The sequence below is a fragment of the Ammodytes marinus genome, assembly GCF_949987685.1.
Source record: "Ammodytes marinus genome assembly, chromosome: 12".
NCBI classification, from domain to species: Eukaryota; Metazoa; Chordata; class Actinopteri; order Uranoscopiformes; family Ammodytidae; genus Ammodytes; species Ammodytes marinus.
Genome location: NC_137216.1, coordinates 3,052,794 through 3,069,796, shown reverse-complemented (window position 1 = coordinate 3,069,796; position 17,003 = coordinate 3,052,794). Strand labels below are relative to the sequence as shown.

The window sequence follows — 17,003 nt, the reverse complement described above, 5'->3', positions numbered from 1 at the left end:
GGATGCTATGGAAGCAGAATAGCCAACAAATGTCAAAACTCACCATGCTTGAAAAAACGATGTGTTTGCCTGCAGTGTCTGGCCTTTAAATGAATGAAACCCTTCCCCCCCCCCTCTGCAGTATGCTCTTCTTCACTGACTACGGGGACGTGGCCAAGGTGGAGCGCTGCAACATGGACGGAAGCAACCGCACGCGTCTGGTGGATTCTAGGATCGAGCAGCCCACTGCTGTGGCCCTGGACCTGGTCAAGAAGCTGGTCTACTGGGCCGATGCCTACCTGGATTACATCCATGTGGTGGATTACCAAGGCGGGAACAGACACACCATTATCCACGGGAGCCAAGTGAGTGTCACATTTCACTGTAGAAGCGCTGCCTTTCACAAGAAGCCATTGTAGACAAACATCAGTGAAAATCTGAGCATACACTTGGTTTCTCCTATCTGTACATGCTCTCTCTTCTTCATTGGAGAGACTCCCCATCTGTTACATTAGAGAGAGAGAGAGTTCTTTAGTTAATTTTCTAATATCCAACACCATGCTTTATCACTTCTAGACAGGTTGTATATTCAGCGAGTGTTGCTATAATTCCCTCTTCATTTACATAGAAAGTCTCTTTCTAACTGGGAACAAATGAATGGGGCCACATGTGAGGCCGTCCTCCCAATCAATAGTCTCTTTCCTGTAGCACACTTTGGAGGCCTTTGATCACAAATTATGACTATTCATTAAAAAATAGCCTTTCAAGCAACTTGGAGCAGATATTTACCCATTGTGAGGAAGGGGAGACTTGCATTTCAAGCACCTTTTTATAGTGTGTTTGCAGGTGTTCTTTTCATTCTATGACCTCATCCATTAGCTCATGGCCTTGTTAGACGGAGGGTATATACTTCATTGCATCTGCATGACAAATGCCACTCAGCTCCCCTTTTCATCTTTTCCATAGACTGCATGCTCTTCCTGCCATAGCCAGTATTATCAGTGGTTAGAACTATCAGCTTTGCTCACAGTTTCGTTTTTTTTTTATCAAAACTGTGCAATTTAATATATAATTTTCCTAAATGAAGTTACTTTGGAAATGCAATCTCTATATTTTACCCAGTTGCAACAAACATAAATCAATGTACACACAATACAAATTATTATTAAGATAATTCCTAGAAAAGAAAACTCTGCAATGTTTGCTATAATGGTCTGGATAAAGATACATCTTGAGAACAATTGGCTGATTTTATTTAACATGACTACACTATATTGTATTCCCTGTTACTGTTAAATTATGCTCAGCAATATTTTTGACATGGGATGGCCTGCTCTTGTAGGCAATGTCTACGCACTTGCTGAATCACCTTGTTTTGGAAAAGCAATAATTCATTCATTTCAGATTAACTGTCTTCTCATCTGCTGATTACCCATAACCCTGCTTTTTTATTTTCCCTCTTATGAGGGTCGACACTGCCTGGTTTAATTATGTTCCTTGAAATGTCCCATGCAAAAAAGACCAGGGCCAAATTCCATAGAGGTGTAGAGATGGTTGAGTGCTTTGTTTGTTGTTTATTTATTTCTTTTGAGGCATGTTTCTTTCTGCGCCTGATGTTAAAGTCTGCCCCAGCGAGCTTAGGTGTATAGTGCCTGTGAACAAAACTCATCCAGCCATGTCTCTTTGTGTGGGTGTCGGCCCTGCTAAATGTAGCATGGAGCATGTCAGTTGCCTCCCTCTGGAGTCCAGCTATACTGACCCTGTGTGGGCTGCCAAATATACAGACAGCCCGACTGACCCTCTCCCAACTTGCTCATGCTTGTTGTGGGATTAAAGATAAAAACCTGTCTCATTATTATTTTTATTTGTTTCTATGGTAATTGTTTTATTATTTCTGGGTTGACCAAAAAAACACACCAAAAAAAACTATATATCTTCTTGTTTTTCAGGTATCGTACATTCATGCATTAGCCGTGTTTGAGGACTACCTCTATGCTACCCACTCTGACCCTTCCAAAGGGAGTTCCTCTGCGGAGCTCTTGCAGATCCACCGGTTCAACCTCACAGCAGAGAGCAGGACACTAGCCAGCCTGGGGAATAGCAGGAGACTCCGTGTTCACCACAAACTGATTCAGCCAAAAGGTAAAGCACAACATCATCTGTATATGGTTTTCATTTCGTCTTTATTTCGAAACAAAAAAATTAATAAATGAGAAGAACAAGTATGACACATCATACAAATACACATAACACAAAAACAACAGTAATTATAACGTGTCATAAACAATATTTATAAAATAAATGTAGAGTCTATGTTCGAAAAGGAGTGAGAGGACGCCGAAGCTTATGTATTCCCACCCCTTGTTCAATTGCTCGTAATTATCTGCTATGAATTTATCAGTTTTTAACAACTATTTACATAATGCACATTCAAATTATTCATATTTATACAATACTCTTATATTAACACCTAGCTGTATATCATCTTATTATTATCTGTATATGGTCTGTATTTATCAGATTTGACATCTTGTGACTTCCCAAAGCTTGGGCCCTGGTTTAGTACAGAGAGAGGGTTTGTATTGATGTTCTCTATCCTGTTTGATTTGCTCCACAGTCAGGAGTCATGCATGTGAAGTGGTTTCAAATGGAAAGCCGGGTGGATGTTCCCACATCTGCCTCCTGAGTGGCAGCTACAAGTCCAGGACCTGCCGCTGTCGTACTGGCTACAGGCTGGGCTCTGATGGACAGTCCTGTAAAAGTCAGTACATCATTTTTTGCATCATTGTGCATTTTTGAAAATAGAATCAAAACTGTGTATGGGCCTTAAAAATTAATTTTTCGCCATGCTTTTTTTAGATGAAAATGTATCATACATGAGACAATTAACAAAATATGAAAAAAATCCTTCTGTAACAACCTTCAGAATAGTGCCAAGATTGGTCATGGAGAAGCTTAGTTAATGTTAGTGCTTTAGAAGTTGAGATGGCCGTTAAAGATAGTTCTATAGAATATATTCACAGAAACAAACAGACATGGTTTGGTATAATAAACATTGACATGTACACGTTGGACCTTTTATTCCTGCTAGTATGAAATAAGACATGTTATAGAGAGCAAAATAGACAAACATCTCAAAACTGACTAGTGTGATGTTTTCTTGCCTGCTCGTGACATGCCTTAAAGGTTGGTCATTAGCAGTACTTCCTTCTCCTCGTGAACAAGAAACCTGACTAATGCCTGAAAAAGGACGTTGTGCATCAGTGCTCTTCTCTATATTGACATGCGTTTGTTAAAGGTCATGTGTCATATTAAAGCTGAAGGGGAGAGTGCCACCCAGTCCTGAGCTTTGGGGCTGACAGTGATACAGATGAGCGCTGCTGCACACAGACCCATTTCAAAGTGATGTTCCGCTATCGACCCGGTGCGAGCCTGATTGATTATTGCCATAATGAGCTTTTAAGTTGTCTGCATTTGTTGGCTGGGGTCTGATCAATCGCTGGACATTGTGGACTTGACAATAAAAGCAGAAGATCAAATTGATACATTGAGACACAATCCGAGGGTACCCACCCCTTTTTTTTCGATCGGGGTAACGAAGCATGCAGGGAGGGCTTTGGCGTGACACATTTGATTTATTCCCCTACTCTTAGATGTTCTGATGACACAAGCTATCTTTTGCTCTTGCTCTTCCCCTGAGCATAATGAGATCCGGCGCTAAATGCTAGCGCTTGTTCAGACGGCAGTCACCACTGGGGTTTGATATCTGGGTCTCTCACAATGCTTAATAATTGTCTCCTGGGTTAGTTGGTCTCTCCCTCACAAGATGATAAATTGAAGTGCGGGCCTGTGTGGTCCTCACCCCCAGCATCCCAGTCTCTTGGGTAGGGGGCTGAGAGCGAGGTGAGGTCTGCTTCTCTCACTATGGAAGCCCTCCTTCATTCCTTACTAGTGCCTCTCGGGATGGATCCCCCAAAGGCTTGCTGAACATACAGGCCCCCCTGAGCGGCTGGCAGGAAGGCATGCCGTCTAGGAGTTGCCTCAGCTTTTTTTTCCTAGGCCCTTCTCTCTCTGTTTGCATTTCTACCAAGACACCATTGTATTTCAGATCAGACACAGCATCGTTCACAGCCAAGGTAAGTATTGCCATTGTCTGTTTGCTCAAGCCTTTTTTTTCCTGCTCCGATACTGTCAAGGCAGCTTTGTGGCAGGGGCATGATTGAAGGCGGAGAGTATAGTCATTGGCACTGATTACTGGCTCCATTAAGGTGAATGGATGGTCTATGGCTCTGGCTCACATATAGGAACAATGTGGCCAGTAAAAAAGGGTTTAATGCTTGGATCAGCATTGATGAATTAGACCAATTATTTGACAATCATACTAAAAAAGGGTCTATCCATTGTTCCCTTTCTAGAGCCCAAAAATGATCTGTTCCTGTTCTACGGTAAGGGGCGTCCCGGGGTGATCCGAGGCCTGGACATGAATATCAAGTCCAGCGATGAGCACATGGTCTCAATAGAGGACCTGGTCAACCCTCGCGCCATCGACTACTTTGCAGAAACGGGACACATCTACTTTGCCGACACAACCAGTTTTCTCATTGGAAGGCAGAAAATAGACGGGAGCAGCCGAGAGACAATACTTAAAGACGGTACGTGCTAAATGCTTTTATTGCATTAACTGCAAGCGTTACCCTAGGATAAATTAAGCTGACTATCTGCAAGATTCCTCATTAGCCATTCTTTTCTGACATTAATGCAAGGTTAAAGCCATTTCACCTACGCTTAATCATCTGAAAACACTCTTAATACCCAGGGGGACCAAAAAATAATACCCAATTTTATGGACATGGAGCGTTGTAAAAGGTTGTTCACCAAAAATGACATCTAGGACCTTCCATGATCACAACCTGGGTGGACAACCTGGTCAACTAGCTGCTGGAAAGCTACAGCTACATAGCAAATCAGAACCACTGTTTAAGTGAATGGGGGTGAATGGGGATGGGCTAATGGGGAATTTTTTGAACTTATAGATATCATTATGAAACTTTGCCAGTTGATTACTGACATTAAAACAACAACTTTTTGTATTACAGTATTTTCCAAAATGTTTAAATAGGGTTAGGGTTGTTGAAAACAAAACAAGTGTCCAGCTGCCTGAAGCCTTTCCTAATCACAGTTCAAATTTGATCAATAACCCATAGAAAATAATTTTTTTACACAGTTACATTTCATGTGCCATGGACCAAAAGTCTCCTTTTGGAGTCTCCAGCTGGTTTTTAGGAAACGGCTAGACATTCCCTTGGAAAAAACTGTGTAAAAAAGTCATTTTCTATGGGTTATTGATCACATTTGAACTGTGATTAGGAAAAGCTTCAGGCAGTTGGACACTTGTTTTGTTTTCAAAATGTAAAAACAAATTGACACTGCTTTTGTCCAACATCTAGATTTTGGGGCTTTGCAGATATGCAAATGTATGCATCATTAGTAAGATATTGATGATTTTTCATATTTATTCAAACTTTTGGGAAAATACTGTAATACAAAAAGTTGTTGTTGTAATGTCAGTAATCAACTTGCAAAGTTTCATAATGATATCTATAAGTTTAAAAAATTCCCTATTAGCCCACCCCCATTCACCCCCATTCACTTAAACAGTGATTCTGATTTGCTTTATGTCGGCCCCCTGCAGCTTTCCAGCAGCTTGTTAACCAGGTTGTCCACCCAGGTTGGGATCCTGGAAGGTCCTAGATATCATTTCTGGTGAACAACCTTTTACAACGCTCCATGTCTGTTTTTTTTTTTAAAAAGGGGTTTTGCCCCCTTGGTATAATGCACTGGAAATGTGACACGTATATTTTACCTCATTTACCTTTCTCAAGGAAAAAGAAATAGAGAAAAGTTTCAAAAGCATTGCTGTGTAGACAGTAGACACAGTTCTCTATATAAACTTCACCATCACTGAACAACACATTTTCATAGCCCAAATGACTAACAAAGCTGTGAAGGAACGTAGTACATATTTTGTATTTTATTGCTATGAGTTCCTTGATGATTGCGTTAGTGATACATTCCCTTAGTGGCTCCCTGGGCACATCATCTTTATCTTTATTGTTCTCTTTGATTGCTTACATCATTGAATGCTGATGTTTCCGTTCTCATAGCCAACCCAAGTCAAAGTTATGCACTGTGTCTTTATAAAAACCTCAGTTCAATTACTTTACTAACCTGCGATTTTTACTAACCTGCAATTTTTATTTTATTTAAATGTTCTACTCATTAGCTTTTAAATGTTTTATTTCTATTCATTTGCTTTTCTAATGTGTATTATGTATTTTAATCTTACCCCTGTAAAGCACTTTGAATGGCCTTGTGTCTGAATCGTGCTATATAAATAAACTTGCCTTGCCTTGCCTTACTTTTGTATGTGTTTATTCTGTTGTAGAACTTGACAATGTTGAAGGAATCTCAGTGGACTGGATTGGGAATAACTTGTATTGGACCAACGATGGCTACAGGAAGACAATCAGCGTGGCCAGACTGGAGAGAGCCTCCCAGACCAGGAAGACTCTGTTGGAAGGGAATATGTCTCATCCCCGGGCCATCGTGGTCGACCCTCTTAACAGGTTAGTAAAAAAAACACAGTCAATTTGAGAAAAATCTCAAACCCACCTATTGCCTGTAGCCGTTTCAAACAAAGAACACTTGGAACAGGTGCAAAAAACAAAGAGTTATCATCATTATGGGGGAAACAATTAAGAATTGAAGAGAGGAATGTGGGTGAATGCATTTTAGAAAAAAGAAAGAAAATAATGTCTTGTGTTACAGTCATCAGAAAGTAAGTGAGAAATAATATCATCTTTTTATTCAACACAATTTTCAAAACTCTACACACCTATCTCATGGCTTAACCACAGCCTGCACAACACTGTGGATTTCCAGCCCTTTTTTTCAAACACTGCCACAACTGTAAACCACACATTCAAAACAGAATGAATGCCTAGTGCATTTCAAACACTGCAGATTGCAATTTCAACTGAAACACTACTTTATATACAGTATAAAGGGAAAGCTCAAAAATATATATTTTTTTGTAAATGGACCAATGAAGACAGGTTGTTGGAGGGAGAAGAGTGGCAGTGAGAGTGTGGATGTGTGGAGGAAGACCTAGAAGACATAGAGCTGTAATGTCTGATGAAATACAGTATGTGAATCATGGTCTCTCATTGAGAGAGGCAGGGTTGAGAGTGCAACCCAATCTGCAAACATCTAAAGTTGCATCTGTAATACGAATTTTCCAGCAAACAAACAGCTTAGAGTCGCATCCTTACAGTAAATGACAACATTACAGGATAGATTTCTGTATTACAATTATAGAATATTTACACAGATAAATACTACATTTGGAAATGTTTTCAATAAAATATACAAAATGTGTATCTATTGAAGCAAACTTCTGATTTTCATTTCTTTCTGTTTTTCTAAAAAAACGGGTATGTTATAAAATAAACAATTTCATGTGAAAGAATTTCACCCTTTCATCAAAGAAACTATTACGTAATTTATGTGAAATAATTCAAATTATTCAAACTGTAAAGATTAAAAGTTTGTAATTTATGTATTGGGGTTTGATGCTATAGTGTTTGTACTCTGAGCATATTCTGAGTGACAGTGTGTGTTATCTCAGTGAGGACAATTCATAGTGTTTGCTGCACTGAGCCTATTTTGCAGGTGAAGTGAACTGTTCAGCTCCAGTGAATGTTGGTAGTTAGAGTTTTGCACATTGAGCTACAGTTGTGGTGGGTTAGCAATTGAAAAAAAACTACTACAGCCAAGTTGCTGAACCATGAATGAGGAGAAAAGTAATTTGAAGAGGGAATAATTCCATGTGCCATAGGGTTGAATCACGGCAAGTTCTGTTTTGAGCTCCCTACTGCCTTGTTGTTGTGAATACCCAAACTACAGTATGGTTTTACTAAACAGATGCCCCCTTTTTTTGGATATCAATACAACTTTTGTTTTAAATGTTAAATCTGAAAATCATCTGTTTTATCAGACATCTGCTGTGAGCGAGCATCCCATCATGTGTGTGCCTTCAGAAACAAAACTGTAAATGTGGAGGGGCAGAGTCTGCCCCCCCAACTAAAGCAGTATGATTCAAATGAGGGAACATCTGGCTCTTTAATGAGAATGGAATTTGGGGGTTTAGAGGGGGTGAAAGAAAATGGCGGCTCATCTCGTAGCCCCGAAACCTAAAGCACATCTCAACAGCTCGTTACCCACAATTAACCCATTTGATAGCTGTGTCTCTGTTGTGCTCATATATCATCCCCTTTGCATTCCTCTACATATGTATGTATGGAGGAGCCCGCCAGCAGAGATGGTATTTAACATACAGAGGGAAGGCTGCGTGGTGTGAATGTGTTAAGTGTCTTAAGGATCTTCAGGATTAACACTTTAAGGCTTAAATCGTTTTAACGCATCCCAAATCCACAGCAGTCACGCATCAGTTTGTCAAGCCTCAAGAGGGTTGTTACAAAACATTCTGACTACCATACACAGCTGTTCCACTGCTAGAGCCACACACACCAGACCTAGACCCCAAACTTTGAATCATGTTTCACTTCTTCTTCTTCTCTACCATTTATCAATAACTGCATGGAAAATGAATTGAGTTTACCGTTTCTGCCTATCTTTTAGTGCAGTGTCTTATTCTCTATCCTTACATTGCCACTGAATCAGAGCCTCTAAAAAACACACAGTGGAAATCGAATCATGGACAATTTTTTTTTATACCAAATCTTTGCCTTGTGCATGCCAACAAAAATAGTAACACACATTGAAACAACTCTGGTTATCATGCACCCTTAAATCTTTGAGAATACTGAAATAAATGGTACGTTCGCAATTTTTTCAGAATACAACTTTGACAAAAGTAAAAAACATTGGTACATGTTATACCAAGTAGATACATAAAACAGAATGAATTACATACATTTTATACCAAGTACATACATAAAAACAGATTGCCTTAAATTGAAATTGGGCTGCAAGTAAAGTTTAGGTTTTTATTATCTTCTTTTCTGTTATTTGTCTTGCTTAACTGATAATGGTTTGGTCTATACCATGAAAGCACACCGTGAACAATGGCCATCATTAGTACCCTACGGCTAAGAAAAATAGAAAACATTCATTTGAGAGGCTGCCACCTTTATAATTTGCTTCAAAATTACTTAATCAATTATCAAACGTGTTGCAGACAGATTTTCATTTGACTGAGTTTATTGATTAACCTGTGCACTTGCAGCTGTAAGTGAAAATATGGAAAATGATTTTCAATTGTCATATTGATTCATTATTGAATGAAATGGAGGAGGCGTTTACATTGTTCTTATTGTGACAATGCAGCTGCATGGTGTCCGTGTGTGTTTGCATTAGAGTGTGGAGAGCCAGCTGAATAATTCATGAGGTCGTAAAAAGATGACTTCAAGACAAAGGGAGGGTTCGTTCACCTGTGTAACCCATTCTGTTTCATCCTACCTCAGCCGGCCCTCTGTCATTGATGAGAATACAGGGGGCCACAGCGCTCAGTCAGCAGCACTCAAACAGAGCAAATCCCGCGGGCATGGTTACTAGAGAAAAGATCACGCGTCAAATCATTGAACCAATCATGTTTGAAATACTACAGGCCCGCCGAGAGTTGCGGTCTCAGCGTACACAACAAACACTGATAACTTTATTTTTTTTTGTGTGTGTCTGGGGTTGAATATGAGACTTCTATACATGTGCCTTCTTTAAATGTGCAGTCAAGCTGCCCTCCAATTTGATAAGCCTCAATCATTTCTTAGGTTTGCGATGCACTCTACTTTGACTTCCAGGTTTTTATGAACTATTCGATTTTAAACATTCTGTATGAAATCCAGTTTCTAGTCTATTTCTATGTTGACTGGGAACACTCTTGCCATGGTGTTAACAAATGGGTTTACAGAGCAGACCCTGTGAGACACATTTCAACTAACAGATTTCAGCGCAATATGGACTATATCATTTTGAGGGAGGCCTGCAGAAACATGCTGTCACACGTGTATTGATTGAGAAGAAATCAAAACAGGGGGGCGGGGGCTGTTGAGGGGAGCAACATACACAACCCCATCTAACATCAATGTGTCAAGTAAGGGCAGGGATGAATGAGGGGAAGACAGACACATTTGAACTGCCTTAGCCCTAGCAGTTGAATGTGATAAGCGTTAGCTTGGATGTGTATTGATCTGCATGACATACAGTCAGATCTTGCCTGCACTAAAGCAATGCATTATGATGTCACTGTATTGGTGCAATAACTGTGTGTGTGTGTGTGTGTGTGTGTGTGTGTGTGTGTGTGTGTGTGTGTGTGTGTGTGTGTGTGTGTGTGTGTGTGTGTGTGTGTGTGTGTGTGTGTGTGTGTGTGTGTGTGTGTGTGTGTGTGTGTGTGTGTGTGTGTGTGTGTGTGTGTGTGTGTGCGTGTGTGTGTGTGTGTGTGTGTGCGTGTGTGTGTGATATAGCTGGATGTACTGGACGGATTGGGAAGAGGATGAAGTCAATGACAGCATAGGGCGGATAGAGAAAGCCTGGATGGATGGATCGAACCGGCGCATTTTTGTCACGTCCAACATGCTGTGGCCCAACGGTCTGACCCTGGACCACAGCAGCAGCACCATGTACTGGTGTGATGCCTACTACGACCACATAGAGAAGATACAACTCAATGGGACCGGGAGAATGGTGAGTGTTCCAAATGTAGAGAGTGCATTTGCAGGAATCATTTCAGCCCTGATTCTAGAATAGATGTGGGGGAGTCCGCTTGTGAGATTTTGAATGGAGGGCCAGTGTCCAATTCAAGATCCCAACTGAATAAACATATTTATTTCATAGTGTTTCAACACAACAACACAAACAAAGACAAATCATTAATTTAATTTGTTTTTAAATGTTAATTGTAATTTGTATGGGCATTTGTATACAGATTTAAATTTTAACGTGTATTATATACTTTGTTACTTAAGTTTGAGACAACAAAACGTAAAATAAAAATGGCTTGTAGGGTTTACTGTCAAATCACCACAGTATCCTGCTATACATGTATAATGCATTCATAATGCTGATGTGCACATTTGATATGAAATCAATGGGTGACATTTCAGTTTTAGATCACTATTATTACATTCAGGGTGATTTCTATATTTGAGCAATGATTTAGATTGTCCATCTGCAAAGCAGTGCAATGATTGAAAACCGCTCCTCTGCCCACTAGACAGCTCTTCATCACCGACTGTGTGGACTGCAAGTGTGGACTGGCATATTAAGCTAATTAATTATTTGCTAATACTATTCAATCAATGCCAAGACTTTATAAAGATTAGTATAAGCAGACAGCGGAGTGTGAATACATTTGTGCAAAATAAATTGAATCTCATTCATCATATACTGTGATTAAATCTTTTTTTCCAATCCCATATTCAAATAGCTACAACCCTGTTTGAGATGATTGTTTGTTTATTTATTTTGCTTCTGATGGCGTCTTTGCCGTGGCTCTGCTAATCTGTTGATCACACTGCATGTTTGCTCGCATGTTTGCAGGTGGTGTACAATGGAAAAGAGCTCAATCATCCATTTGGAATCTCTCATTATCGTAATTTCATCTTTTGGACGGAGTACATGAACGCGTCCGTCTTCCAGCTGGACTTGTCCTCCGGCGATGTCACTCTGCTTCGGAGCGAGAGACCGCCACTGTTTGGCCTGCGTGTCTATGACGCACAGAGTCAACAAGGTTGGCTGCTTCTCTTCCACTTGCTACTTATTTAAATCACTGAAATAGCTCTTCTTACAGAGAAAGTGTTCTGCCCCGAAACAAAGCTCTGTGTCCAGGCATTTTGATCCCCTATGTGCGTTTATTTAATGCAGAGCCTCTTTATATGACATACACACCAGAGATCTCGTATGTATACGCCCTATTGGAGTCAAATTTCATAGTGTGAACTGTTGCATTGACCAACAGTGACAGTGCCTTTAAAATCACTTGAGGCCCGCACTCTATGAAGTTAAATAAGGTTGCCACGGTTTGGAGGGGGTTTGCTCGATTGTGTAACAAATGATGATTGATACATGCTGTTAAAAACCTTGAACAGAACAGATTGGGGGGTGAGATGAATACGGCTGACTGTGGAGAACTGCATTGGCCCTCACAGCGGGGCCCTTTGTTTTGTTGTCCCATAAAAGGCATGTTAAAACAGGACTGTTCAGACACCCAGCCTGCAGGTCAATGCTTAATGCTCTATATGTAGAGAAATATCATTTAACACTGTTTACTAGCTACGTGGTTACATGACAAGAGTTTCTTTTATTCTCGAAACAATGATTTTTCATACAACTTTAAAGCCATTGATTTTGAATAGGGGAAGTGCCATGCCAAGTGTATGATGCCAATGAAGGGTTGGCTGCTTGCATGCCCAGCCTAGTTCACACCATACACAGAATTGTGTATTGGACATTTCCCCATTGTTCATGTCGCTGAATAGATTAATTGGCTGTCCAGTCCTGTGAGTGCTACTGATTGGCTCTTTCAAAAAGCAAAAGCTTTATCTCATTGGCTCAGGCACTGCCTTTGGGTTCTGTGGTAAATGAAAGTGACAAAAAGTGTCTTATGCCTTAACTATAAATGTGACAGAATTTTTTTTTTTTCTTTTGAAGAATGTCACTTTTGTCCGGAAAGACAGATTATTTCTCCAAGAAGCATAAAAATGTCAAATGTCTCTCTCCTGCAGTCAGTCCCAATAATTCACTTGACATGTGGTTATAGATTGCGAGGGACATACACTGGGCTCAATGACAAAGGAGGAGTCTTGTATCAACGGCATGATTTACTTTACCCCCTAAATCTCAGCTGTTCACTGTACAAATGTAAAAATAAATCTGTGGCTCTTAAGGTGGGCTTTAGAAAATGTAGCTTTCAAAATAAGCAAGACGCCTTGTTTAGAAAATGTGTTTCCTCCAGGTGACAACGCATGCAGTGTGAATTATGGAGGCTGTGGAACCCTCTGCCTGGCCATCCCAGGAGGCAGAGTGTGTGCCTGCGCCGACAACCAGCTCCTGGAGAAGAACAATGTCACCTGTGCAGGTAGGAGGACAATAATGATTCAGACAGAGTGAAAGGCCCTAAAATCATACTGTCTCTGTGTACTGTAATCCATGGCTTTATCCTATGGGACAACCATCGCATAATAAACATATCTATTCATATGCAAATCTGCTAAAAAAAAAAAAAAAACAGATGAATGCAGGTAGGGAATTATCCCGATGAATTTCCACAAATACAAACTCCCAGTAGTTAGCAGCGGACCATGACATTATTAACATGTTTTGTGTGCTATTAAAGCTTTGCCATTAGCTCCCCCTGGGGACATGCTTCATAGGAAGTCTCTGGTTGATTTCTATCAACACTGTTTTTTCCCCAGAAGCCTCCAGTGGTGCCTCAGAGCCACAGCGTTGTAAAAGTGATGAGTTCCAGTGTCATAACCAACGCTGCATACGCACCGTGTGGAAGTGTGACGGGGATGACGACTGTCTGGATGGAAGTGATGAGGAGACACACATCTGCTGTGAGGAACTTTAGAATCATGCATGCAAATGACTTGCTTTTTCGGAAACTCGCGCCTTTTTTGACATCCGATTTAGTGACTTGTAAGTTGTGGAGATGGGAGGAGTTTTGGGGGGTGTTATTTTAGCCAGAAAATGATGTAACTGCATGTCAAAGGGAACCTCCTATGTGCAGTAAAATTAAATGTACCAAGCAAGAACTTTTCTCTCCTGCTGTCAACTCCTATGTTCCTAAATGTCACTGGAAAGTGTTCCTCCTCCACACTGCTGTCCCTTCTTTGCCTTTGCTGAAGTGAGTTTGCTCTTTAACTAGTCAGTCGGGTAAACAGTCACTGTATATGCTTTATTATCCGATTGGATACTGCATAGCACCATAATGTAACACTATACCAGAATGATCACAATTGAAGAATGATTCAGTGTGTTTCCATGGGACAACTAGATTGCATTAAGACATATACCGAACCTGCCACTCGAACGGACCGCGTCACTTGTCTGACTCTACATGGCCTTTCAAAGATTCGATAAAAGGCTGGAGCGAAGCTGACTCGGCTGTCCTAGGTGGCGCTGTAGCCCTTTCAACAAGTGGTTAAAGGAGCCACGTCAGGTTCCTTTCCGGCAACAACACTACTATTTATGACGTCGTCTCCTTCCACTTCCTTGTGAGATCCCCGGCAGGGATTCTCGAGCAAGCGCAAAACGCAAACTCTGATGTGCGATATGCGATCCTGTGGGAGTCTGCATGTAAACGCACTGACTGATTGACTCTCCTGGGATTTGATATACTGCAACAATCTACTAACTTGGTTTGTTTGAGTGACTATGAAGTCTTCCTGAGAATTTATCAGGCCAAAATTTGACTTGAAAATAGATTAATGTTGATCTCAGCTGTATAAAGAGAACAACGATAAGGTGCTTGGATATGTTATTATGCCAAAGTGGCTTTATATAAGAAAAATCAAGGCAATAAAGTTACGTAGCCAATATTCTTAAGGCCAGTGTGTGTCAAACTGTGATGGAGGCTCCATTACTCTCACAAAGGGCAAACCACCGAGGAGAAACAGAACAAAAACATCATTCCATTTTAAAGGCTTTGTATCTTGAAACATATACAGAAATATTCTAATACGTAGTGTAGGGCATTTTGATTTCTGTTTAAATATGATTTTGATTTAATTTTTTTTAAACAAATGATTCATTGAAATGCTTTACTTGAATACATATTGTGTTACTTCATGCATTATTTTAATTTGTAGATTTAATTATTTCAGATCTTTTTCAACATTTTCAGGACTTCATGAGCATATGTTGGTAACACATTATAGGGGTACATTAATTAACTCTTAGTTGATGCTTTATTAAGGCTTAATAAGCATTCACTAATATTACTTAACTGTTTATACATGCTTAGTACATGCTTAATAACACTAAAATACTAAGCATTAACTAAATGTTAAGCTTAGTTTATGCTTAACTAAGCATTAGTTAGCAAAGCATTACCTAACTGTTAGCAAACACATACTTAATGCTTACTAGGCATTAACTACACATTAACTAACCATTAATAGTATTAACTACCAGTTAATTAATGTACCCTTATTGTAAAGTGTTAGCCATATGTTTTCACTTTCACACATTTGGCCTTGATCTGTCGTGGCAGGCGTGGCATTTTCAGAGGGCCGTGGAATACAAGACAAAGTATGTACTGTATGTTGCCTTCAGGAAATGGAGGTAATGTGAGAAATATGACTTTCAATTCACCAAATTCACGCGATTGGCAGTGAAAAAAAACTGACACCAGTCCGTTAAGCAAGCTGTTTCAGACAGCACTTAGCACCAATCTCTGTATAACAGTGATAGACTATGCCAGACTGTACAGTTCAACAATCACACTTGACAATTCCTACTTCAACATAGCACTGTGAACACAGTGTATTTTACGCCAGCAATGGTGTCCTCTCCACCTGGACAACCTGCTGGCTCCAGTGCACAAGGAAGAAATGTTAGCTATTTATTATTTTGAACAGACGCTCTGGGAAATGATCCTAAATATGAAAGATGATCTCTGTCACTGATTCCTTGCTTCTTCTTGCTGTCCCATAGAGAGAGGTTCTTCTTGAGTACATTCATAAAGCTCTGTGCAGCTGCAGCAACCGTCGACACTCTGGCAAACACAGATGCTAATAAAGACAATACACATTAAAGGCAAAAACATGAGCTGGACACTCTAGAAGTTTAGAAACATGTACACCAGCTAACAGCATTAAAGCTGGGGTGAAGGATTTGGGGAGAAAATGGCAGTTGGTATAGAGATTCGAATCCAAATACCTCAACCGCTCCACTTGTTCTCTTTGGTCCCTCCCTGACACGCTCTACTCCAACAAAGTTGTGCCAAAGTGAATGGACAGTCCCAACAGCCAATAAGAACAGAGAATCGGAGCCTCGCTCTGATTGGTCAAAGTGTACAGCTCATGTTAACTTTGACCAATCAGAAATCACATACCCCAGCTTTAAGCTAGTAAACGCTTATTTTCCAGGCAAAGTCACCAAAGAGACTTACAGTATATTTATGTCACATATATGACTCATCATCAATAGTTAGAATCGTTATAAAGAAATGTGGTCCTGGGTGGAGCCATTCAATGCTGCGTTCACTGTGCTATGTGGTAGTGGGAAATGTCAAAAGAAGATAAAGTGTGGCTGTTGAACTGCACAATCAGGCTTAGTAAATCGCTTTTATACTGAGATTGGTGCCAAGTGAGGTCTGTAACATCCAGCTAAACGGAACTTTGTCTTCAGTGTGAGTTTTTTCACTCACTGACAATCATATGGATTTGGTGAATAGAACGTGTTGAGTCATACTTCTCACATTACCTTTTTTGTTTCTTGACAGAAATTATTCCTTCAGCCTTCTTTGGTAAGCTGTCACTCATGCCACGCCCCTCTCAGTTGATGCCACGCCTCCACACCAATTCATAGCCAATAGGGTGAAAGTGAAAAAGTACCATCTGGAATCTGAATCTGAAAACATAAAATATGCAAGTGAAAAAAACAAAAAAAAACTAAACAAAATATGACAGGCTATATGACAGTAAATAACTGAAGAAAAAATAATAACGATAACAATAAATAATGTATTCAAAAGATGAATATACAATAAAAAGTAACACTTTCAATTATTTTATTTTTTCTAATTAAGAAAATAAATTCCACTAAGAAGCTAATGGTCTGCATGAAATGTGTGTGTATTTTGCCTGACTGAGATTGTTTATGAATGGGAACAGATGTTTGATAAAACAAAATATGTATTAGGCCTACATAATAAATAATAAAATAAACACAAAAAATAAGCTAACAGTTTGAGAAAGGTGAGATTGTCTGATAATTTTGTT

At 39.9% G+C, this 17,003-nt stretch overlaps 1 protein-coding gene across 1 annotated transcript in view; it reads left to right on the top strand.

The window, feature by feature from the left end:
• lrp1bb (low density lipoprotein receptor-related protein 1Bb) overlaps positions 1 to 17,003 on the top strand; it is a gene marked incomplete at both ends in the record, with an annotated part of 302,818 nt that overhangs the window by 136,593 nt on the left and 149,222 nt on the right. Inside the window, 9 exons of the mRNA XM_080038312.1 lie at positions 122 to 344; positions 1,929 to 2,121; positions 2,597 to 2,740; positions 4,395 to 4,631; positions 6,425 to 6,605; positions 10,521 to 10,740; positions 11,596 to 11,785; positions 13,010 to 13,132; positions 13,470 to 13,613. Of these exons, the coding sequence (XP_079894438.1) occupies positions 122 to 344; positions 1,929 to 2,121; positions 2,597 to 2,740; positions 4,395 to 4,631; positions 6,425 to 6,605; positions 10,521 to 10,740; positions 11,596 to 11,785; positions 13,010 to 13,132; positions 13,470 to 13,613 (1,655 nt within the window). The remainder of the gene's footprint in view (positions 1 to 121; positions 345 to 1,928; positions 2,122 to 2,596; positions 2,741 to 4,394; positions 4,632 to 6,424; positions 6,606 to 10,520; positions 10,741 to 11,595; positions 11,786 to 13,009; positions 13,133 to 13,469; positions 13,614 to 17,003) is intronic.